Source organism: Odocoileus virginianus, unplaced genomic scaffold, assembly GCF_023699985.2.
Source record: "Odocoileus virginianus isolate 20LAN1187 ecotype Illinois unplaced genomic scaffold, Ovbor_1.2 Unplaced_Scaffold_1, whole genome shotgun sequence".
In the NCBI taxonomy this organism is placed as follows: Eukaryota; Metazoa; Chordata; class Mammalia; order Artiodactyla; family Cervidae; genus Odocoileus; species Odocoileus virginianus.
Genome location: NW_027224263.1, coordinates 11,170,700 through 11,195,336, shown reverse-complemented (window position 1 = coordinate 11,195,336; position 24,637 = coordinate 11,170,700). Strand labels below are relative to the sequence as shown.

At 38.4% G+C, this 24,637-nt stretch overlaps 1 protein-coding gene across 1 annotated transcript in view; it reads right to left on the bottom strand.

Annotated features, from left to right (window-relative positions):
• Positions 1-1,601: 1,601 nt before the first annotated feature.
• DOCK11 (dedicator of cytokinesis 11) overlaps positions 1,602-24,637 on the bottom strand; it is a 214,143-nt gene continuing 191,107 nt past the window's right edge. Inside the window, 6 exon segments of the mRNA XM_070462215.1 lie at positions 1,602-2,001; positions 17,935-18,073; positions 19,602-19,702; positions 20,142-20,238; positions 20,240-20,327; positions 20,702-20,912. Of these exon segments, the coding sequence (XP_070318316.1) occupies positions 1,879-2,001; positions 17,935-18,073; positions 19,602-19,702; positions 20,142-20,238; positions 20,240-20,327; positions 20,702-20,912 (759 nt within the window). The 3' untranslated portion in view covers positions 1,602-1,878.

Genomic DNA, 24,637 nt, shown 5'->3' with positions numbered 1-24,637 from the left:
AATCCATTACTCCCTTGAACAAAACTGGCCTCTTTCACCATCCCTTGAACTTTTACAAATTATTTCTGCACCTTTGCTTGTGATGGTCCTCCTGCCTAGAATAGCTTCTCATCTTTGAAAGCCTGTTCAAAGCTTACTTTTCTCCATAAAGTCATCCCTGAACATTGAAACTCACAGCAGTTTCTCATCCCTTGAATATGATCTGAGTTATGAACAGTGTCATTCATTTGGCAGTCCTCAGAGACAACTTATCTTGTCTTATATTGTTAATTCTTGTATTATTTAATTTCATGTCTATCTTGCCTCCTCAACTAGACTGCAGCTTCCTTGAGGGCAGGGGTCATTTGTTATACCTTTTAAAATGACCCACGGGGCACAATGCCATGCTAAGGGATAAGATAGGGACTGGTTATTAACAAAAGAACACTCGTTTCCCCAATACACCTCATTCTCAAAAGGCAGCACTCTCTCTGGGTGAGTTTTTTTACATATATGTGCCACATATAATAGTTTTAAAGGTGAAACTAACTCTTTATGTTACTCCAAGATATTAAGAAATTACAGACTGCTTCTGGAATTTCTGAACCCCTTATTAAAATACAAAATTAACCTTTCATAAGTAATTTAGTGCTCTCCTGAAAGCTTAAAAATGACATGTAAAGAAAAATGGCTAAGCCAGGTGCATAATAAGCTCTAAGATTTACTTAATCACAGAGTATATAAAAAGCCAAAGCTCCATGCAATCCACTTATATTTCAGTGTCTGTTTTTTCCTTTTTTGTCTATAAAATAGGCTAAACTACATATGAAAAATGAATCTAGGACTAAAGTTTACATGAAAGGCAGCCAAAATTTTATGGATAGTTTAAGCTAAAAATGTCCTTCACATCTTGGTTTCTCCTGAATTATTTAGTTAATCTGAGGTTTCTTCACAGTTAGAGATGTAATCCTTAGCCAGCAGCTGCTAAGTGGTGGTTATGTATACTGACCCAAGAAATGCTGTGATCATCAAGTTCTATCAAAATCCTTATTAACCTTGTAAACTGAAGACAATCATCATTACAAAATCCCTACCCTCAGATTCTGCTGCTAACTCTTTGAAGTTGCATAGTATATAGTGACTGCATATCTCAGAGATGTTTGTTTAGCTTTATGGACAGCCTCAGCTAATGAAGCTTTGGCAACAAAGACTGCTTGCCAGGCAAACATAGGCCACAAAGGAATCCCTTGTCTTGTATGTTAGAGAGACCACTGACTGGAATACCTAGCATCATTGGATCAAAATTTGAAGGATTGGTAAGCCTTGTATTTCGATATATATCCTTTCTTTGTGAAATTTTCCTTTTCACATAATGCTTTTGTTTCCTTTAGCCCAGTCTAGACCATTGGAAGGCAAGGTTTCAAATTATCTCCTCAGTTGGAAGCATTCATGTTTTGTGAAAATTTTATCAATTTTTTCTCCAAGGATTAGTATAATAATGAATTTAGCTTCCTGTCAAGAAAAACAGTAATTTCAAAGTATTATTTCCTTCACTTCTAATTACAAAGAAGTTTTACCTTTTATTGAGTTCCATTATACCATTTTACACAGTGCCATAAGTAACAATTAAGCAAATCAAATTAAAGTTTTTGAGCTCTACTTCTCAGTATATAGATTTACCTAAAAAGTACAAACTAAGCACAGTGGTGCAATTTTCCAGGCACTTTCAAGTTACTTAAATATTTACAAATATGTAAGCACCCTGTATGAAAGCATGAAAATTTTGGTGTCAGGAAAAAACACTCTGTGTATAACAAATCTTTAAATTTTTAACATTTGCACAGCTCCAAATATTCCTGAGAAAGTTCAGTCTTGTTGTTACTTGACATCTGCATGTCCTCATATTTCAGCAGTGTATCTTGGGGAACCATAACTTCGGTCACTTGACAAACCACTAATTGCACAAAATACATGTAATATGCTGCTCATCCAGGGAGAATGCATTGGGTCTTCTTGTATTATCTAAAATGAAAGAAATGGCATGTTTATACAAAGCAAAATAGCCACAGCCAAAAAAAGCATGTGTATACAAAATCACAGGCATATTCCAATTTATCACTGACATTTAGCTATTTAAAATGATGTAAAGCAGAAAGAGCAAAGAAAAACAATACAGACTCAAGTCTTCAAAGCTGTATTACAAAGGCAGCATGTCAAAAAAGCAAAAAAGATCTGGTTACTCATTAAGAAAAATGAAAGGTTGTAAAATGCAAAATTCAACAGAAAGTGAGAGGTAATAAAATGTTAAAAAAAATTTTTAATAGATGGTCAGAAAAGAGCCTCAACAGTGAACTTTTTGATACAAGTTTATAGATCATCTTCTAAGAGTGGTTCTCAAGTTCACTTGGGAGCTATTCAATATGCAGATACCCATGCCCGTTTCCTGGAGACTTGGGGAATAATTTTAAGTGAAGAGAAAATAAGTCAATATTTCCAAATATATACCATAATTATGTAAACTAATTGATGCAAAAAAATTTTTTAATGAAGAACTTCATAAATATATTAATAATTTTATACCCTATAAGCATAGAAACATATATATTCATAATAGTATAGACATTTAAAAAATTATCCATTTTGTGTGATCAAAAGCAACAGATATCTCATGCATGGATTAGATGAAAGAATAGCATACCAACCTCTTTAATGAACAGTCCCAACTTAGTTTTCAAGCTTTCAGTATTAGGTTCTCAAATTAGCTTTGAAACTTCAGTAGGAAGCCTGCAAATGGCTTCTGGTGGCAGTAATGTGTCATATCATTTGTGTTGCTACAATTCACATCTTTATTATAAAGTCTATAATAAAAAATTTTCCTCTTGTAAAAGCTTGAAGAAGTTTTACAAAGGACTTCATATTTTGATATAGTGTAACAGATAACACTGAAAAGGGCCAAGGAGTATCCAGGCCATATCTTTTTGTCAAGTCATCATTTATGGAACTAAACAGATAATTGACATTTCAATGCACAGCTATATTCTATCTTATTTTATATTATTATATTTACCTTTGGGAAATAATAAATCTCAAATTTTGTGACTAAAAATAGTTATTTTTTTTCCCCCATTTATTTTTATTAGTTGGAGGCTAATTACTTTACAACATTGCAGTGGTTTTTGTCATACATTGAAATGAATTAGCCATGGATTTACATGTATTCCCCATCCCAGTCCCCCCTCCCACCTCCCTCTCCACCCCATCCCTCTGGGTCTTCCCAGTGCACCAGGCCCGAGCACTTGTCTCATGCATCCAACCTGGGCTGGTGATCTGTTTCACCCTAGATAATATACATGTTTCGATGCTGTTCTCTTGAAACATCCCACCCTCGCCTTCTCCCACAGAGTCCACAAGTCTGTTCTATACATCTGTGTCTCTTTTTCTGTTTTGCATATTGGGTTATCATTACCATCTTTCTAAATTCCATATATATGTGTTAGTATACTGTAATGGTCTTTATCTTTCTGGCTTACTTCACTCTGTATAATGGGCTCCAGTTTCATCCATCTCATTAGAACTGATTCAAATGAATTCTTTTTAATGGCTGAGTAATATTCCATGGTGTATATGTACCACAGCTTCCTTATCCATTCGTCTGCTGATGGGCATCTAGGTTGCTTCCATGTCCTGGCTATTATAAACAGTGTTGCGATGAACACTGGGGTGCACGTGTCTCTTTCAGATCTGGTTTCCTCGGTGTGTATACCCAGAAGTGGGATTGCTGGGTCATATGGCAGTTCTATTTCCAGCTTTTTAAGAAATCTCCACACTGTTTTCCATAGTGGCTGTACTAATTTGCATTCCCACCAACAGTGTAAGAGGGTTCCCTTTTCTCCACACCCTCTCCAGCATAAAAATAGTTATTTTATATGAGACTGTAATTGGAAATGTTGATTTATAAAACTCCACTAAAAACTCTACATTTGCCTGAACTAAGGTACACCTAAATATGATACATCATGACCATACAGCTTTCATAAATATAAACCAATAGAAAGAATGATTTTTCTTGGTTAGCTATAAATATATTATCTATAATATATAAGATAGAAGAATATATAACATATAGTGTGTAATATATAATATCAAGGGTCTAAAATTTGGTCTCTGAAACTAAATATAATAGTCATGGTTTATAGAAATTAAATGAGAAAGACAGGTGGGAAATATGACAGCAGATTCATAAAACCCCAATTTCAGGGTGTTAAAAAAAGACAAGGGACTTCCCTGGTGGTCCAGAGGATGGGACTCCACGCTCCCAGTGCAGGGGGTAGTGGGATCAGCCCCTGCTCAGGGAGCTGGAGCCCACATGCCGCAGCTAAGACATGGTGCAGCCAAATAAATATTAAAAAAGAGAGAGAGAGACAGAGACAAGAGGTCCAAAATGGAGTCACTTGTGCTAAACCCACATCACCTGAGATATAATATATAGCCTAACTTTAGTTTCAGCCTTTTCCAGGTAGGTAATCTTAACTAGTCAAAAAAGTACATGTATTACTTTCAAGTTTGGAATTTCCTGGTCAGCATTAGTGAGGTAATCCAACTGACAGAACGTTGTTGTGCCCCAGAGGAAGGTGACCTTGCCTGAAACAATCCTGTCTCTTTTAGAATAACTTCCTTGACCTGACTCCTTCTACCTGTAAAAGGCTTCCATTTTCTATGGCTCTTCAGAGCTCCTTTCAATCTGCTACATGGGATCCTGCTGGACTTGTGAGTCACTGAATAAAGCCTAATCTTTAAAACTGACTCAGCTGACTCTGAACAAAAAGCAAAGACATTACTTTCCTGACAAAGCCATATAGTCAAAGCTATGGTTTTTCCAGTAGTCGTGTACAGATATGAGAGTTGGACCATAAAGAAAGCTAAGTGCCAAAGAATTGATGCTTTCAAACTGTGGTGTTGGAGAAGACTCTTGAGAGTCCCTTGGACTGCAAGAAGATCCAACCAGTCCATCCTAGAGGAAGTCAGTCCTGAATATTCATTGGAAGGACTGATTGTGAAGCTGAAACTCCAACACTTTGGCCATCTGATGCAAAAAACGGACTCATTGGAAAAGCCCTGATGCTGGGAAAGGTTGAAGGCAAGAGGAGAAGGGGATGACAGAGGATGAAATGATTGGATGGCATCACTGAATCATGGACATGAGTTTGAGCAAACTCCAGGAGATGGTGAAGGACAGGGAAGCCTGGAGTGCTGCAGTCCATGGGGTTGCAAAGAGTTGGATATGACTGAGCAACTGAACAACAGCAGCTGAATTTTGTTTTTTAACAAGGAAAAAAGGACTGTATAGAATGACTGCTCTAAATATCTTGATCATCATAATAGCAGTAAATTGAATAATTTGCTTTCAATTTGAATAATTTAGAGTTCAAGGCTAGGTCATACAGTTGCATGCAAATTCTATAACTGTAATATATATTGGCTTAAAATCCTATAATTGTTTTATATTTTTGTAAAGGAGGAGTTTTGCTGTTTTTTCCTATGGACAGTGGAGAACAGAACCCCATAAACTGAACAGTTTCTAGGAACAAATTATGTTGTCTATTTGATTAAAGTAGTCCCCAGATGGCTCAGATGGTAAAGAATTCACCTACAATGCAGGAGACCTGAGTTTGATCCCTGGGTTCAGAAGATCCCCTGGAGAAGGAAATGGCAACCCACTCCAGTATTCTTGCCTGGAGAATTCCACAGACAGAGGAGCCTGGTGGGCTACAGTCCATGGGGTCACAAAGAGTCGGACATGACTGAGTGATTAACACTTCAACATACCCCAGAACAGTGATGGTGAAAAGAGGCATATCCCCACTGTACTCAGGGGCTGAACCTGAGATACAGACAATAAAGGAAGTGGAATGATTCCCTGCCTGCCTAGTCCTGATCACCTGACTGCTTTGGGAAGGAGACAAAAAAGGACCTCGGAAAACTAAGCAGCAAAGGTATGCCTTGGGATGCTTTACACTCACTCCTAAGTGGGCTAACAGAAGTTAAGATGACAAAAAGAGGAAACGGATCACTGATTCCAGACTCCTCAGGCCGGCGAGATTCCCAGTCATAAGAATGGGAGAGTAGGAGACTGGGATGACTCATCTCATTGAAAGATGGGATGATGACAGTCTAGCTGCCTGGCTTCTCCATACTGAGAAGATGACCACGGTTAGAAAACTGGACTCCTGGTCACGCAGTGCAACTTTAGACTAACTGTAATAAATTTCCCATAGTCCTTTCTAAGAGAAAGCATACAAGATACCACGAGAAAGGTAGAACTTGGAGTCAACTAGCTCCTGTTTTCCTTGAAATCTCTCTTCTCCCCCTCCCCACCATTTCACTGCAGTCCTTCGGCACTAACCATGGTCAGTCCATTTGTACGTACACCCTCCATGTGATGGTCTCACCCAGGGGAGTGTCTTCAGGCAAGCAGTGAAATGTTCACACCAGGACATAGGAGGTTCTCCTTTCTGGAACCAGCAATAAGAATGTGTTCTCTAAAGGGCTGTAGTTATCCTTGTTTCTTTTAAGGGGTCTTAATTTCAAAAAAATTGAGAGTCTGAAGAGTTTCTGAAGCAAATATTTATCTTATTGGCTGTTTTCCTTCTTAAGGAAAGCAAAGAGACATTATGTAAGCTCAATAGGGCTCAGGCACTGAGGGATCAGACCATCAGGCCATGACTTCTACATCTGTGGTGAAGATGTTAAAATAGTTGAGTGACAATCCATGTATAGAGTGGTTGTAAACACAGATTTCAGGAGCCTAATATAGGAATGACATTTACCAGGATAATTCAGGAGTACTCTGATAATTCAGGTAAGTAGAAATATAAGAGTCTTAACTACTTAATTATGACATAATTTGGCTGTCAGTGGTCAGCAGATCTTTGCTTCTATATGTTTCAGATTGTGTTTTACTAAGTTAGCTATAACTGTCATTAACAGTCAGTCAAACATTAGAATGCTAGGTATTATGAAAAGAGAGTTTTGCAGGCTGTATGGTTATTAAGATAATTCCTGAATTTTGAAATTCACTCAGGATCTCACATAAACGATCATACAGTTGTCCCTCAGTATCCTCAGAGGATTAGTTCCAGGACCACTGTCCCCCTTCCCCCACGGTTATTAAACTGAGGATGCTCAAGTCCCTTGTACAAAATCATACAGTATTTGCATAAATTTATGCATATTCTCCTCTGTACTTTAAAATCATCTCTAGATAATGTATGATAGCTAATACAATGTAAATGCTATGTAAATAGCTGCCTATGTACAGCAAATTCAAGTTTTGCTTTTTTGGAACTTTCTAGAAATTTTTTTTTTCAAATATTTTCGATCTGCAGTTGGTTGAATCCCTGGATGTGGAAGCTGCTAATATGGAGGGCCAACTGTATCTAGTTTCTTACAGCTAAAACAGGGATATTCATTTAGGGATCTGGTTACTGAGCCAATCATTTGAGCCAATCACTCTTCTAGGACTCTTCTTGAGAGACTCTTAGCCATGCTCACAGTAGATCAACTCAGACTTGCACAGCTACTCACTTCTAATGGCACTGTGGTGCAAAGAACAAAATAGTTTACTATTTGAACAACTGCTAAAGCAACTGTCAGTAATTGCTTCAAATCTGATTTGCGGTGTAGAACAAGATGGCAGAGGAGTAGGTGGACATGGAGTACATCTCTCTCCATGGATACATCAGGACTACACATTCAGACACAGAAGTGCTTGCAAAACACCAGCTGAGAGCAGACAGGAGTACCCAATGACTCAAAAAGAGTTTATCAGTTCAGTTCAGTTCAGTCGCTCAGTCGTGTCTGACTCTTTGCAACCCCATGAATCGCAGCATGCCAGGCCTCCCTGTCCATCACAAACTCCCGGAGTCTACCCAAACCCATGCCCATCGAGTCGGTGATGCCATCCAGCCATCTCATCCTCTGTCATCCTCTTCTCCTCCTGCCCCCAATCCCTCCCAGCATCAGGGTCTTTTCCAATGAGTCAACACTTCTCATGAGGTGGCCAAAGTACAGGAGTTTCAGCTTCAGCATCAGTCCTTCCAATGAACACCCAGGACTAATCTCCTTTAAGATGGGCTGGTTGGATCTCCTTGCAGTCCAAGGGGTTTTCAAGAGTTTTCTCCAATACCATAGTTCAAAAGCATCAATTTTTTGGTGCTCAGCTTTCTTCACAGTCCAACTCTCACATCCATACATGACCACTGGAAAAACCATAGCCTTGACTAGATGGACCTTTGTTGGCAAAGTAATGTCTCTGCTTTTTAATATGCTATCTAGATTGGTCATAACTTTCCTTCCAAGGAGTAAGCGTCTTTTAATTTCATGGCTGCAGTCACCATCTGCAGTGATTTTGGAGCCCAAAAAAATAAAGCCTGACACTGTTTCCACTGTCTCCCCATCTATTTCCCATGAGGTGATGGGACCAGATGCCATGATCTTAGTTTTCTGAATGTTGAGCTTTAAGCCAACTTTTTCACTCTCCTCTTTCACTTTCATCACATCAAGAGGCTTTTTAGTTCCTCTTCACTTTCTGCCATAACGGTGGTGTCATCTGCATATCTGAGGTTATTGATATTTCTCCCAGCAATCTTAATTCCAGCTTGTGCTTCATCCAGCCCAGCGTTTCTCATGATGTACTCTGCATGTAAGTTAAATAAGCAGGGTGACAATATACAGCCTTGAAGTACTCCTTTTCCTATTTAGAACCAGTCTGTTGTTCCATGTCCAGTTTTAACTGTTGCTTCCTGACCTGCATACAGGTTTCTCAAGAGGCAGGCCAGGTGGTCTGGTATTCCCACCTCTTTCGGAATTTTCCAGTTTATTGTGATCCACACAGTCGAAGGCTTTGGCATAGTCAATAAAGCAGAAAGAAATGCTTTTCTGGAACGCTCTTGCTTTTTCGATGATCCAGCAGATATTGGCAATTTGATCTCTGGTTCCTCTGCTTTTTCTAAAACCAGCTTGAACATCTGGAAGTTCACAGTTTCACGTATTGCTGAAGCCTGGTTTGGAGAATTTTGAGCATTACTTTACTAGCGTGTGAGATGAGTGCAATTGTGCCGTAGTTTGAGCATTCTTTGGGATTGCCTTTCTTAGGGACTGGAATGAAAACTGACCTTTTCCAGTCCTGTGGCCACTGCTGAGTTTTCCAAATTTTCTGGCATATTGAGTGCAGCACTTTCACAGCATCTTTCAGGATTTGAAATAGCTCAACTGGAATTCCATCACCTCCACTAGCTTTGTTCATAGTGATGCTTCCTAAGGCCCACTTGACTTCACATTCCAGGATGTCTGGCTCTAGGTGAGTGATCACACCACTGTGATTATCTGGGTCATGAAGATCTTTTTTGTACAGTTCTTCTGTGTATTCTTGCCACCTCTTCTTAATATCTTCTGCTTCTGTTAGGTCCATACCATTTCTGTCCTTTATTGAGCCCATCTTTGCATGAAATTTTCCCTTGGTATTTCTAATAGAACCATGCAAAAACTCAGTAGGATGAAACAATTAGGGGGAAAAAACAGGAGTGTTACTAGGACTGGACCTTCCCTTGGTGGGTGGGGGAACTGAAGCAGGGGTCCAATCCCCACATTGGGGCAATTGTCTGAGTCAGAGGAGAAACATTTAAGGCTGAGAGTGAAACAGCTGATCTGTGGCAGCCTAAATGGAATGAGAATCAGACAGTCCTTGCCACAGCCATACATACCCCAGACAGGGATGCAGGTCCCCTACAAGGCACAGCAGCTGGAAGCTGGAGCTCCGGGATTGTGGAGCAATTCCAGGGCAAGAGCTTCTGTTGACTGTGGCAAGACTGACCTAGGAGACATGAGGGAGGAAACTGTGGTGGAAAGTGCCTGTGGAGGAAAGCCAGACAGCCATGGAAGCAAGACAATACTGCTGGAGCCATCAACACAGCCTCTCTCTCCCCACACGCCAGCACTGGAAGCTGAACAATAGAGAGGCTGACCCATCAAACTTCTGACTGCACTGAACTACAGAGCCGGACCCTATCCAGGGTGTTCCTCGAAGTGACTGATGCACTGAACTACAGAGTAGGACCTCAGGCAAGGGAGATCACTAAGTGCCTGAATGGGCAGAGCTACAGAGAAAGACTAGCCAAAGAGGTCTTCTGATCGCCAGCTACAAGAGGCTCAGAAAAGACTCTGATAGGGCCATAACTCCTACAGCGGAGGCAGTCCGTGTCCCTGAACACTTGGTGCCGCCATGGCCCCTGTGACCCAGGCAGCTGAGCCACCTTCTTGCTCAACCCTCACTGGGGCAGAGCTGTCACAGGCGAAAAAATCTTGCATCTATGCACATGGAGTTGCTTCGGTTGTGTCCAACTCTGTGACCCTGTGGACTGTGGACTGCCAGGCTTCTCTGTCAGGGGGGTTGTCCAGGCAAGAATGTTGGAGTGTACTGGCCAAAATTGGTTGCCATACCCTTCTGCTGCTGCTGCTAAGTCACTTCAGTTGTGTCCGACTCTGTGCAACCCCAGAGACGGCAGCCCACCAGGCTCCCCCGTCCCTGGGATTCTCCAGGCAAGAACCCTGGAGTGGGTTGCCATTTCCTTCTCCAATGCATGAAAGTGAAAAGTGAAAGTGAAGTTCCTCAGTTGTGTCCAACTCTTAGTGACCCCATGGACTTCAATGCACCAAGTTCCTCCATCCATGGGATTTTCCAGACAAGAGTACTGGAGTGGGTTGCCATTGCCTTGTAATAAATACAAGTGCCCTTTTAGAGCACTGTATTTATTGCTGCCCTAACTTCCAACTATCCTGAGTACTTGGTGCCTCCAGAAACCCTGTGACCGAAGCAGGTACACCACCTCCGAAGCTGGCCCTCACTGGGGCAGACCTAAGTCCCCCAGGGCAGCCTCAAGAACAAACCCAAGTGGACGACCCATGTGCAGAGGTGGAAATAAACCACAATTGAAACCCAGGGGCAGTGTGGCTAAGGAAGAAGACCCAAAACCTTCCCACCAGCTGTACAAGCTGCAGATTAAATCCACATGATCAACTAGGCAGACTCTGTGTCTATGGAATATATAAAAGGACATTGAGAGCTCCCACAAAAGAAAACACACTAGTTCTGATAGCTGTGGACATTGGAGGCAAGAACACACAGGAGTAGGACCAGATTAGAGTCTGAGCTGCCCCACAACAGGTCCAGAGACCAGCACAGTGTTGGAAGGCACCCTAGGGGGGTGAGGTGGACTATGACTCCCAGCAAGGGAAAGGACACTGACAGCAGTGACTCAAGAAAAATATTTACTATTCTTATATTTTGACTTGTTCTGCAGTTTCTTTAAGATTTTTTTTCTTTTTCTTTTTCTCCCCCCTCTATTGTAGTTGTCGATTTTATAGGCACTATGAAACACAATTAAGCTTTTGAGGGTTTTTTTTTAATCACACTTTATATCATTGCTATAAACCTCTGCCTCTACATTGGCCTTTTGCAGTTTTGTGGAGTTTTCCTCTCTTTTTTTCCCTTTTTTAAATTTTAATTTTTAAATTTTTAAGCATATTATTATATTTTTCTACATTTATCAATTTGTTTGCTTTTCCTACTTTTCTTTTCCCCTTGCAGTTAATCTTTAATGTATATAAATCTTCTTTATCTACCTCTATTTAACTTTGCATATCTCTTCTTTCTTTTCTTTATTTCCTCTCCTCTCAACATGTTCGTTAGTTTTGTTTTCATTGCTTTATCCCCCACATGGCACATTGCATTAGTTTCATTTTTTAACTTGTGCTTTAGTTAGTTTGTCTTAACTGGTAGATATAATTTTTGGTTTCCTTTGTTCACTGGTCAATCTATTGTACTTTATTTTTGTTGGACTGTTTTGATTTTGCTTATGGGTGTATATGTATATGTGTATATTCCATTATTTTAATTATTATTTGCCTGATTTTGTAACTGCCATTTGTCTGGGGTTCATCTTTGGTTTCTCATTTTGGGTATTTGTTTTAATCTCACTTAATGCCAATAACAAACCACTTGTGGAATCTTTGTTCCTGACCAGAGATCAAGCCCTGAGCCTTTGGAGTGGGAGCACTGACTCCAAGACCCTAGACTACCAGAGAACTAACCCTAGGGAGTATCAAATAGTGAGAACTCACACAAAGGAAACCACTTGAATACAAGACCTGGCATCACCCAACCACCAGTCACACCCAGTGAAGGACACCTCATCCAAACAGCAAATAGGACAAAAAAAGAAACCCAATCATCAACAGACAGGATTACCACCTCACTCAGCCCTGCACATGAGAAGGGAAAAAAAAACTCAGCACAAACCTCACAATATAGAAAGCTGGACCAAACTTAGGAGGGCAGAAACCAAAAGGAAGAAAGAATTCAACCTTGAAGCCTGGGAAAAGAAGACCTCAAACACAATAAGTTTAAAAAAATAATGAAAAGGCAGAGAAATACTACACAAATGAAGGAACAAACTAGAAACACAGAAGTCCAAATAAATGAAGAAGAAATAGGCAAACTACCTGAAAAAGAATTCAGAATAATGATAGTAAAGATGATCAAAAACCTTGAAAACAGAATGGAGAAAATGCAAGAATCAATTAACAAAGACCTAGAAGAATTAAAGAATAAATATACAGAGACAAACAACACAATTACTGAAATTAAAAATACTCTAGAAGGAATCAATAGCAGAATATCTGAAGCAGAAGAATGGATCAGTGAGCTGGAAGATAAAATGGTGGAAATAACTGCTGAAGAGCAGAATAAAGTAAAAAGAATGAAAAGTAAAAACTGAGGACAGTTTCAGAGACCTCTGGGACAACATTAAACACACCAACATTTGAATTATAGGGGTCCCAGAAGAAGAAGAGAAAAAGAAAGGGTATGAGAAAATTTTTGAAGAGATTATAGTTGAAAATTTCCCCAACATGGAAAAGGAAATAGTCAATCAAGTTCAAGAGGTGCAAAGAGTCCCATACAGGATAAACCCAAGGAGAAACACACCACCAAGACACATACTAATCAAACTAACAAAGACTAAACACAAAGAAAGAATATTAAAAGCAGCAAGGGAAAAGCAACAAGTAACATACAAGGGAAACCCCATATGTTTAACAGCTGATCTTTCAGCAGAAACTCTGCAGGCCAGAAGAGAATGGCAGGATATATTTAAAGTACTGAAAGGGAAAAATCTACAACCAAGATTACTGTACTTGGCAAGGATCTCATTCAAAATTGATGGAGAAATAAAAAACTTTTCAAACAAGCAAAAGTTAAGAGAATTCAGTACCACCAAAGCAGCTTTACAACAAATGTTAAAGGGACTATATAGTCAGGAAATACAAAAGAAGAAAAAGATCTACAAAAACAAACCCTAAACAATTAAGACAATGGCATTAGGAATATATTAATAATTACTTTAAGTGGAAACAGATTAAATGCTCCAACCAAAAGACACAGACTGGCTGAATGGATACAAAAACAAGACCCATGGATATGCTGTCTACAAGAAACCCACTTCAGACCTAAAGACACATATAGACCAAAAGTGAGAGGATGGAAAAATATATTCCATGCAAATGGAAAGCAAAAGAAAGCTGGAGTAGCAATCCTCATATCAGACAAAGTAGACCTTAAAATAAAGAATATTACAAGAGATAAGGAAGGACACTACATAATGATCAAGGGATCAATCCAAGAGGAAGACATAACAATTGTAAATATCTATGCACCCAACATAAGAGCACCTCAATACATAAGACAAACACTAACAGACATAAAAGGAGAAATTGACAGTAACACAATAAGTAGGAGACTTTTTAACACCCCACTCACACAATGGAAAGATCATCAAGACAGAAAATTAGTAACAAAACACAAGTCTTAAATGACTCATTAGATGAGATGGATCTCATTGATATCTTCAGAACATTCCATCCAAAAACAGAAGAGTACACCTTCTTCTCAAGTGCACATGGAACATTCTCCAGGATAGACTACATCTTGGGTCACAAATCAAACCTCAGTAAATTTAAGAAAATTGAAATCATATCAAGCATCTTTTCTGACCACAATGCTATGAGACTAGATATCAATTACAAGAAAAAAAAATGTAAAAAACACAAACACATGGAGATTAAACAGTACATTTTTAAATAACAAACAGGTTACTGAAGAAATCAAAAGGGATATCAAAAAATTTTAGAAACAAATGACAATGAAAACACGGCAACTCAAAACCTATGGGATGCAGCAAAAGCAGTTCTAAGAGGGAAGTTTATAGCAATACAATCCTACCTCAAGAAACAAGAAAAACATTGAATAGACAACCTAACTTTACACCTAAAATGGAAAAAGAAGAACAAAAAACCCCAAAATTAGTAGAAGGAAAGAAATCATAAAGATCTGAGCAGAAATAAATGAAAAAGAAATGAAAGAAACAATAGTAAAGATTAATAAAATGAAAAACTGGTTCTTTGAGAAGATAAAATGGACAAACCATTAGGCAAACTCATCAAGAAGAGAGAAGAATCAAATCAACAAAGTTAGAAATGAAAAAAGGAGAGGTTACAACAGACAATGCAGATATACAAAGGATTATAAGAGAGTATTAGGAACAACTATATAGCAAGAAAATGGATAACCTGGAAGAAATGGACAGATTCTTAGAAAAGTTCAATCTTCAAAGACTGAACCAGGAAGAAATAAAAATTATGAACAACCCAATTACAAGCACTGAAATTGAAGCTGTGATCAAAAATCTCCCCAAAAACAAAAGCCCAGGACCAGATGGCTTCACAGGAGAATTCTATCAAACATTTAGAGAAGAGCTCTAAAACTCTTTCAAAAAATTGCAAAGGAAGAAAAACTTCCAAACATTCTATGAGACCACCATCACCCTGACACCAAAACCAGACAAAGACAACACAAAAAAGAAAACTACAGGCCAATATCACTGATGAACATAGATGCAAAAATCCTCAACAAAATTTTAGCAAACAGAATTCAACAACACATTAAAAAGCTCATACACCATGATCAAGTTGGGTTTATTCCAGGGATGCAAGGATTCTTCAATATACACAAATCAATCAATGTGATACACCATATTAACAAATTGAAAGATAAAAAAACACATGATAATCTCAATAGATGCAGAAAAAGCCTTTGACAAAATTCAGCACCCATTTATGATTAAAACTCTTCAAAAAATGGGCACAGAAGGAACCTACCTCAACATAGTAAAGGCCATATATGATAAGCCTACAGCAAACATTATTCTCAATGGTGAAAAACTGAAAGCATTCCCTCTAAGATCAGGAACAAGACAAGGGTGTCCACTTTCACCACTATTATTCAACATAGTTTTGGAAGTCCTAGCTACAGCAATCAGAGAAGAAAAAGAAATAAAAGGAATCCAGATTGGAAAAGAAGAAGTAAAGCTCTCACTGTTTGCAGATGACATGATACTGTACATAGAAAACCCTAAAGATACTATCAGAAAATTACTAGAGCTAATCAGTGAATTTAGCAAAGTCGCAGGATACAAAATCAATACACAGAAATCACTTGAATTCTTACACTAGTGACAATGAATAATCAGAAAGAGAAATTAAGGAATCAATCCCATTCACCATTTCTTTTTTTTTTCATTTATTTTTATTAGTTGGAGGCTAATTATTTTACAATATTGTAGTGGGTTTTGTCATACATTGACATGAATCAGCCATGGATTTACATGTGTTCCCCATCCCGATCCCCCCTCCCACCTCCCTCTCTACCCAATCCCTCTGAGTCTTCCCAGTGCACCAGGCCCGAGCACTTGTCTCATGCATCCAACCTGGGCTGGTGATCTGTTTCCATTCACCATTTCAACAAAAAGAATAAAATATCTAGGAATAAACTTACCCAAGGAGACAAGCAAACTGTATACAGACAATTATAAGACACTGATGAAAGAAATCAAAGATGACATAAACAGATGGAGAGATATTCCATGTTCCTGGGTAGGAAGAATCAATATTGTGAAAATGACTATACTACCAAATGCAATCTACAGATTCAATGTGATCCCTATCAAATTACCAATGGCATTTTTCACAGAACTAGAACAAAAAATTTCACAATTCATATGGAAACACAAAAGACCCCAAATAGCCAAAGCAGTCTTGAGAAAGAAGAATGGAGCTGGAGGAATCAACTTTCCTGACTTCAGATTATACTACAAAGCTACAGTCATCAAGACAGTATGGTACTGGCACAAAAACAGAAATATATGGAACAAGATAGAAAGCCCAGAAATAAACCCATGCACCTATGGGTACCTTATTTTTGACAAAGGAGGCAAGAATATACAATGGGGCAAAGAGAGCCTCTTCAATAAATGGTGCTGGGAAAACTGGACAGCTACATGTAAAAGAAAGAAATTAGAATGCTTCCTGACACTATACACAGATAAACTCAAAATGGATTAATGACCTAAATGTAAGACCTGAAACCATAAAATTATTAGAGGAAAATATAGGCAGAACACTCGATGACATAAATCAAAGCAAAATCTTCTATGACTCACCTCCTAGAGTAACAGAAATAAAAACAAAAGTAAACAAGTGGGACCTGATTAAACTTAAAAGCTTTTACACAGCAAAGGAAACTACAAGCAAGGTGAAAAGACAACCCTCAGAATGGGAGGAAATAATAGCAAATGAAACAACTGACAAAGGATTAATTTCCAAAATATACAAGTAGCTCATACAACTCAATACCAGAAAAACAAACAACCCAATCAAAAAGTGGGAAAAAAACCTAAACAGACATTTCTCCAAAGAAGACATACAGATGGCTAACAAACACATGAAAATATGCTCAACATCGCTCATTATTAGAGAAATGCAAATCAAAACTACAATGAGTATCACCTCACTCCAGTCAGAATGGCCATCATCAAAAAGTCTACAAACAATAAATGCTGGAGACAGTGTGGAGAAAAGGGAACCCTCTTGCACCACTGGTGGAAATGTAAATTGATACAGCCACTATGGAAGACGGTATGGAGATTCCTTAAAAACCTAGGAATAAAACCACCATATGACCCAGCAATCCCACTCCTAGGCATATACCCTGAGGAAACCAAAATTGAAAAAGACACATGTATCCCATTGTTCACTGCAGCACTATTTACAATAGCTAGAACATGGAAGCAACCTAGATGTCCATCAACAGATGAATGAATAAAGAAGTTGTGGTACATACACAATGGAATATTACTCAGCCATAAAAAGGAACACATTTGAGTCAGTTCTAATGAGGTGGATGAACCTAGAGCCTATTATACAGAGTGAAGTAAGTCAGAAAGAGAAAGATAAATATTGTATACTAATGCATATATACAGAATCTAAAAGTTGGTACTGAAGAATTTATTTGCAAGGCAGCAATAGGGAAACAGACATAAAGAATAGACTTATGGACATGGGGAGAGGGGAGGAGAGGGTGAGACGTATGGAGAGAGTAACATGGAAACTTACATTACCGTATGTAAAATAGATAGCCAAGGAAATTTGCTATATGTCTCAGGAAACTCAAACAGGGGCTCTGTATCAACCTAGAGGGGGGATGGGGAGGGAGATGGGAGGGAGGTTCAAAAGGGAGGGGATATATGTATACCTATGGCTGATTCATGTTGATGTTTGACAGAAAACAACAAAATTCTGTAAAGCAATTATCTTTCAATTAAAAATAAATAAAATTTAAAAACTCTAAGTTTCATTACATCATTTAATAGTTAAAGAATATACAAACAAATTTTAAAATAACAGACTTGATTTCAGTGTAACACCATTTCAAACTAATAGGTTTGCTAAGTAACACTTTAGGGACCCCATATCATGTTTTCATTTTCAATCACTCTAATACTTGCCTGCTCATGAATAATGTCAGACAATTCTTTCACCATGTCTCTGAAATTTGACTTGAGCTCTTCATGGTGTTCAATTTGATCCTCTTTCATTAACCACTCATTTAGTTCCAGTGCAATGCTGCATGCTTGGATGAACTTCCTATAGATGAAGATCAAAGATAAAGTTTTTGTTACTTATTACTCAAAAGTCTCACTGACAATTTAATATTTACTTTAACCAAGGCTTGCCTAGAAGGAAGATTAGAATCCCATATTTTCTCACTGTGTTTTTGCTAATGCCATCTCCTAAGTCTGAAATATCTTTTCTTTTCCATCTTTGCTTCTGGTTTCTTATCTCTTTCAAAATCTAGCTCAAAATATATACCCTCTAGGAAGCCTACCTGCTCAGTCATTTACTTGATATGATATCAGCTATGGTTGTGCTCACAGTAATTTATATCTGTAGATAATGTCATTTATTCAAAAATAGCTTATTTGGGGCTATGTACCCAGTACAGTGCTGGGTGTTATAGGCATGAAGTATCTGCCCTGGGTTGGTAAAAGTGGCGACAGGGAGTTGATGACTTATCATAAGAATATTTTCCATTATTTCATATGTTTATGTTTAATGTCCATAATTAGAATGCAAAACTTAGGGGACAAAGTACCTCACTGACCATTTGTTCTGTATCCCTATCATGGCAACTAGTAGAATCTTTTTGTACATGCCAGGCATTAATACAGAGAAGGCAATGGCACCCCACTCCAGTGCTCTTGCCTGGAAAATCCCATGGATGGAAGAGCCTGGTGCACTGAAGTCCATGGGGTCGCTAAGAGTTGATCATAACTGAGCAACTTCACTTTCACTTTTCACTTTCATGCGTTGGAGAAGGAAATGGCAACCCACTCTAGTGTTCTTGCCTGGAGAATCCCAGGGACGGGGGAGCCTGGAGGGCTGCCGTCTATGGGGTTGCACAGAGTCGGACATGGCTGAAGTGACTTAGCAGCAGCAGCAGCAGGCATTAATAAATACTGAATGAATGACCACTGGTTACTCTGTAACCTGAAATAGCTGATAATACAGAGTTAGGAAAAATAAATGAAGTTGGGAGCAAATGAGTGGAAGTTATCTTTCTAATCAGTCTGCTTTACTCATCTGTCTCTTTTATTCTGAATGTAAATTCTTTTATATACAAAACAATTTTTTTCTACTGTGTGACCATTCAAACATGCCTTGGCTTAGAGGGACTCTCAGTCCAGAGACAATATTGTATGCCCTAGACTGGCAGAATCCAAGTGGAACTAAGGATACAGGATAGAAGTAAGCCTATCCAACCCTTCCTACCTTAAATGATCTGGAAAAGCTGTGACATGAGGTCAGTCAGACAAAGGAGGAAATCACGTAATGAATGTAGGCTTCTGTTTGTGTCACAATATCCACAGCAATGAAGTGGTTGCCATATTTAATGCCTTGAGTCACTAGGAGATTGTTACAGTTCTGCAGCAAGAAAGAGATCACACATTTCCTCACTACCTAAAATACCATTAGAAGGTAACTTAAACATTATAAAAGGGAACAGATAATTTTTTTAGAAGGACATTATTTGGTGAATATTTTGGTTTCACTTAAGAAGACAATGGAGTAAAAAAAAAATAGAGGTCTGATCTGAAAACTACAAAGCACTTACCTAAACATGTCTTTCAACTCATTTACTTTTTTGGGTGGATACTTGCTAGCTTGACTGTCATTTAAGAAAGCCCTTGCATATGCTAATGGACCTGCATTTACCTAAATTACAAAAGGAGAAAAATGAGAGTTGTTAGGATGTAATCAAAAAGCAATTTTTTCATTTCTCTTTTTAAAAAGAATAATATATTAAAAATCCATGCCTGAGAAACATATTTGCTATCTTACTATAAATTTATTTGAAAAAGATTAACTAAAGCAAATCATCTGCCAAAATTATACTCTAACAAGTTACTTAACAATTTCTGCTATCTAAATGTAGGACTTGGCTATAGTCAGAGGCATTTACATTAAAGCTCTCTGACATAACAAAAAATTTACAGAAACTGAACATAATGTCTTTATTAAATTAATAAAAAATGTAGAGGTTTTTGCACCCAGTGAGAGTATAAGACAATTACAATTAGTGCTTGCTCTGTGCCCTTATGAAAGCAAGAGGAACAACAAGAAACATTTAATACATGGTTAGCAACCAACATACCTGCACTGAAACACAGCCCTGCAATTTAAGTTGGAGCTGAATCATGTCCACGTCAGCAGAAAAGCAAAGCTTTTGCAGCTCTGCAGTTTTATCTTTTATCCATGGCAACATCAATTGGCTTTAAATGAATCTGCTGTTCATAGTTTATAGGGATCCTCTTCTTCACATATGGAAATGAGTTTGAAGCTATTAAAGATTAAGATTGACAAATGAGTTTTTAAGATAGCAAATCAAATAGCCAAATTAAAGAAAAAAACCTATTGTGCTTAATTCTCCCCATATTTTCTCTGGAAAATCCTTTAGAGACCAAATAGGTGCCTTATTACTTCAGGACTGAAGGAGAAATTCTCTGTGAGATGACTCAGACTAACCATGAATTACATAATTACATATGGGGAAGGAATGGTTTACAACATAGGAATGTTTGTGTAAATGAGTGACTGAACAGCAGAACAATAAATGGTTAAAATGTTAGTTACATTTTCCGGCTGACCAGCTGCTGCTTGTATGTATCAAAAAAGATCATGTCAAACAAAGAAGTTATGCCAAGTCCTACTTACTAGTCAAGATTGTACGGCGTTTGCACTGTTCTTCTATACAACCTTGCTTTTTGCCTGACAATGTATAAGGAGCCTCAAAAACAAATCTGTTGATATTATGGTCTCTTTCAAACTCAGTTTTTCTTTCTGTGAGTTCTTTATCATCAAAGTAGGGCTTCACATAAGTGACTTGGATATGAGCATATTTGGGATCAAGCTCTTTGACATTCACCTGGAAAGTAAGAAAGTTTTGTTTTTTATTCAACAGAAGGGAAAATGGAGTACAGGTAAGCTACTAACACCTCTGAGATCAACTGAGGAACAGTGTCATTGAATACACTGTGAGATGAATACACACTTGGAAGAGGTCTTTGCTCTTTCTTCAAGGATTGTTTCCTTCTGATTATTAAGAAGTTACATAAGCCTATTTGGAAATTATAGAAATGTAGACAGAAAAAACTGCAATGCTACCACTCAGCAATGATCAACATTTACCTTCTCATGTATTTCCTTGTAATCTTTTTTGCTATGCACATATATTTACAAACCGGAGATCATCCTGAGCATTGCTTTATAATTTGCTTTCCTAAAAATATATTAAAATGGCTAACTGCACATTTGAATTCCACCTCAAAAAATACCTATTACAGAGAGGATCCTCAGAAGATGGCAGAGCACCAGACATCTATCTTCTTATAGAGACAATAGTTACACCGTCATTATCTACCTGATGGAACAATTTTGGAACTCTGGAGGCTATTGAAGACTTGCAACTTCCAGGGAAGATTTGGACAGAAAATTGCCTTAATTTTGATTTTGTTCAATTTTAACTCTGGGCACAATGGCAGCAACCCATACCTCATCCCTCAGGTACTATGGCAGATAGTTGTGTACATATTCCTAGAACAGCTTGTGGGAGCCAGGATGAACAAAGGCCCTGTCTTCCAAATATCGTGAATCTGTGCTCTGACTGCTGATTGCTGCTTCTGATCACAGGGGGACAGTCAAAGAGGCTGTGGCCATTTTTATACCACTTCTTCCCTTTGTTGCAATGCCCTCCCCCTCTGCCTAAAGTGACTTTCAGGGGATTTAACAGACCAGCACCTTTCCTCTCCTCTTCATTTTCCTCTCCATCCCCTCTTAGGAGCTGGACTTCCAATACTAGGCCATTCAAAGGTAACTGCATAAATGAGGGTGACTAGAAAGTCACTGTGCATACTCAGGGGAAGGCACAGGCTCAGAAAAGACTTGAGAAGATCCCAAATTTACACCTCAGGCTGATTCTTGGGACAGACACAGCTTACAACAATTAAAAACAAAAATAAAACCCAGGAAACTCGGGGACAGGGAGAGAATCTGATATCTAGAGAGATCACAATATTAAATTCAAATGTCCAGTTTTCAACAACAACAACAAAAAAATTGCAAGGCATACAAAGAAATACGAAAGTATGGCCCATACAATAAAGAAAAATAAACCAATAGAAATTATCACTGGAGAAAAAAAGTGATAGTAGATCTCCTAGAAAAAGACATTAAAACAACAGTATTCATAATCAAAGATCTAAGGGAAGTTGTGGAAAAAGTCAAGGAAATTATGTATCAACAAAATGCCGATGTCAATAAATAGCTAGAAAATGTAAATTGAAACCAAAACCTTTTTTTTCAGAGCTGAAAAATACAATAACTGAAATAAAACATCACCAAAGGGATTCAAAGACACATTTCAGCTGGTGTAGCCAATTTGAAGATAAGACATTGTCAATGATCGATCAGAGAACACAAAGGAAAAAGATTGAAGAGGGACAGAGGCTACAGAACCTGAGGAATATCATCCAGCAGGTGAACATGCACACTATGGGAGTCCTTGAAGGAAAAAAGTGAGAGAAAGGGGCAGGGAGACTATCTGAAGAAATAATGGGTGAACACTCAAATCTGATGAAAGACACAAAGCTCAACAAACTCCAAGCAGGGTAACTCAAAGAGACCCACACTGAGACATATTAAAATCAAATGTCAAAAGTCAAAGCCAAAGAGAGAATTTTTTTATTTTTTAAAAAATTAATTTATTTACTTTAATTGAAGGCTAATTACTTTACTATGGCAAAGAGAGAATTTTGCAAGAAGCAAGAGACAAAGACTTGTCACATACGAGGGATTCTGAATAAGATGGTCAGATTTCTCATCAGAAACTTTGGGGGTCAGAAGGCAGTGGACTTCTAAGAAAAAACAAATCTATTAATCAAGAATTCTATATCTGACAAAACTGTCCTTAATAGTGAGGGAAAAATTAAGACATTCTCAGATAAAGAAAAGCTGAGGGAGTAAATTACCACTCAGTTCGCTTCAGTTACTCTGTCGTGTCCTACTCTTTGCGACCCCATGGACTGCAGCACGCCAGGCTTCCCTGTCCTCACCAACTCCTGGAGCTTGCTCAGACTCATGTCCATTGAGTCGGGGATGCCATCCAACCATCTCATCCTTTGTCATCCCCTTCTCCTCCTGCCCTCAATCTTTCCCAGCATCAGGGTCTTTTCCAATGAGTCAGTTCTTTGCATCAGGTGGCCAAAGTATTGGAGTTTCAGCTTCAGCATCAGTCCTTCCAATGAATATTCAGGACTGATTTCCTTTAGGATGGACTGGTTGGATCTCCTTGCAGTCCAAGGGACTCTCAAGAGTCTTCTCCAGCACCACAGTTCAAAAGCATCAATTCTTCAGCACTCAGCTTTCTTTATAAATAAAGTCCAACCCTCACATCCATACATGACTACTGGAAAAACCATAGCTTTGACTACATGGACTTTGGCAGCAAAGTAATGTCTCTGCTTTTTAATATGACGTCTAGGTTGGTCATAGCTTTTCTTCCAAGGAGCAAGCATCTTTTAATTTCATGGCTACAGTCACCACCTGCAGTGATTTTGGAGCCCAAGAAAATAATGTCTGTCACTGTTTCCATTGTTTTCCCATCTATTTGCCATGAAATAGTGGGACCAGATGCCATGATCTTCATTTTTTGAATATTGAGTTTTAAGCCAACTTTTTCACTCTCCTCTTTCACTTTCATCAAGAGCTCTTTAGTTCCTCTTCACTTTCTGTCATAAGGGTGGTGTCATCTGCATATCTGAGGTTATTGATATTTCTCCTGGCAATCTTGATTCCAGCTTGTGCTTCATCCAGTCTGGCATTTTGCATGATGTACTCTGCATATAAGTTAAATAAGCAGGGTGACAATATACAGCCTTGATAGTTGTAGGGATTAAATTATTCAATGTATGGAAAGTGATTGGAGTTCCTGATACATAAGAAGGCATTTGATAATAACATAGAAGCTAGCATGCTCAATAGACGTTAGCCATTATTGTTAATGTTGTTGTGCCTCATGATTGTCAATTTCATACTTTATGATTAAAATCATCTTAGGTGGGCCTTCTCTGGTGGTCCAGTGGGCAAGAGTTTGCCTGCCAATGAAGGAGACACAAGTTTGATCCCTAGTCCAGGAGGATTCCACATGTTGTGGGGAACCTAAACCTGTGCGCCACAACTACTGCGCTGGCGCTCTAGATCCCGGGCACCACAACTAGAGAGTACTCCCAGCTCACTACAACTAGAGAAAGCCCACACGCCACAGCAAAGAAGATCAAATGCAGCCAAAAATAAAAATAAATAAATGAGATTTTTGAAAGAAAAATCATCTTAGAACACACATTTCATTCTTAAGATAGCCTTAGTTCAGTAGTTATATTTGTAGTGATGTAGGTTTAGGAGAGATGCCTTGATGTAAAGATGATCCATCCCACTAGACCCTGCCAAGGCAAGGATGAGAAAGGATCCAGCAAGAGAGGCTGTTTCTTAGAAACGCATAGTTCCTTATAGACAGAATTGCGGAAGAGCACAATGGGAATGATTGATTGTCCTTAGTCACCATGGGCATGTTCAGGATGAGAGCTGAATTTTAAG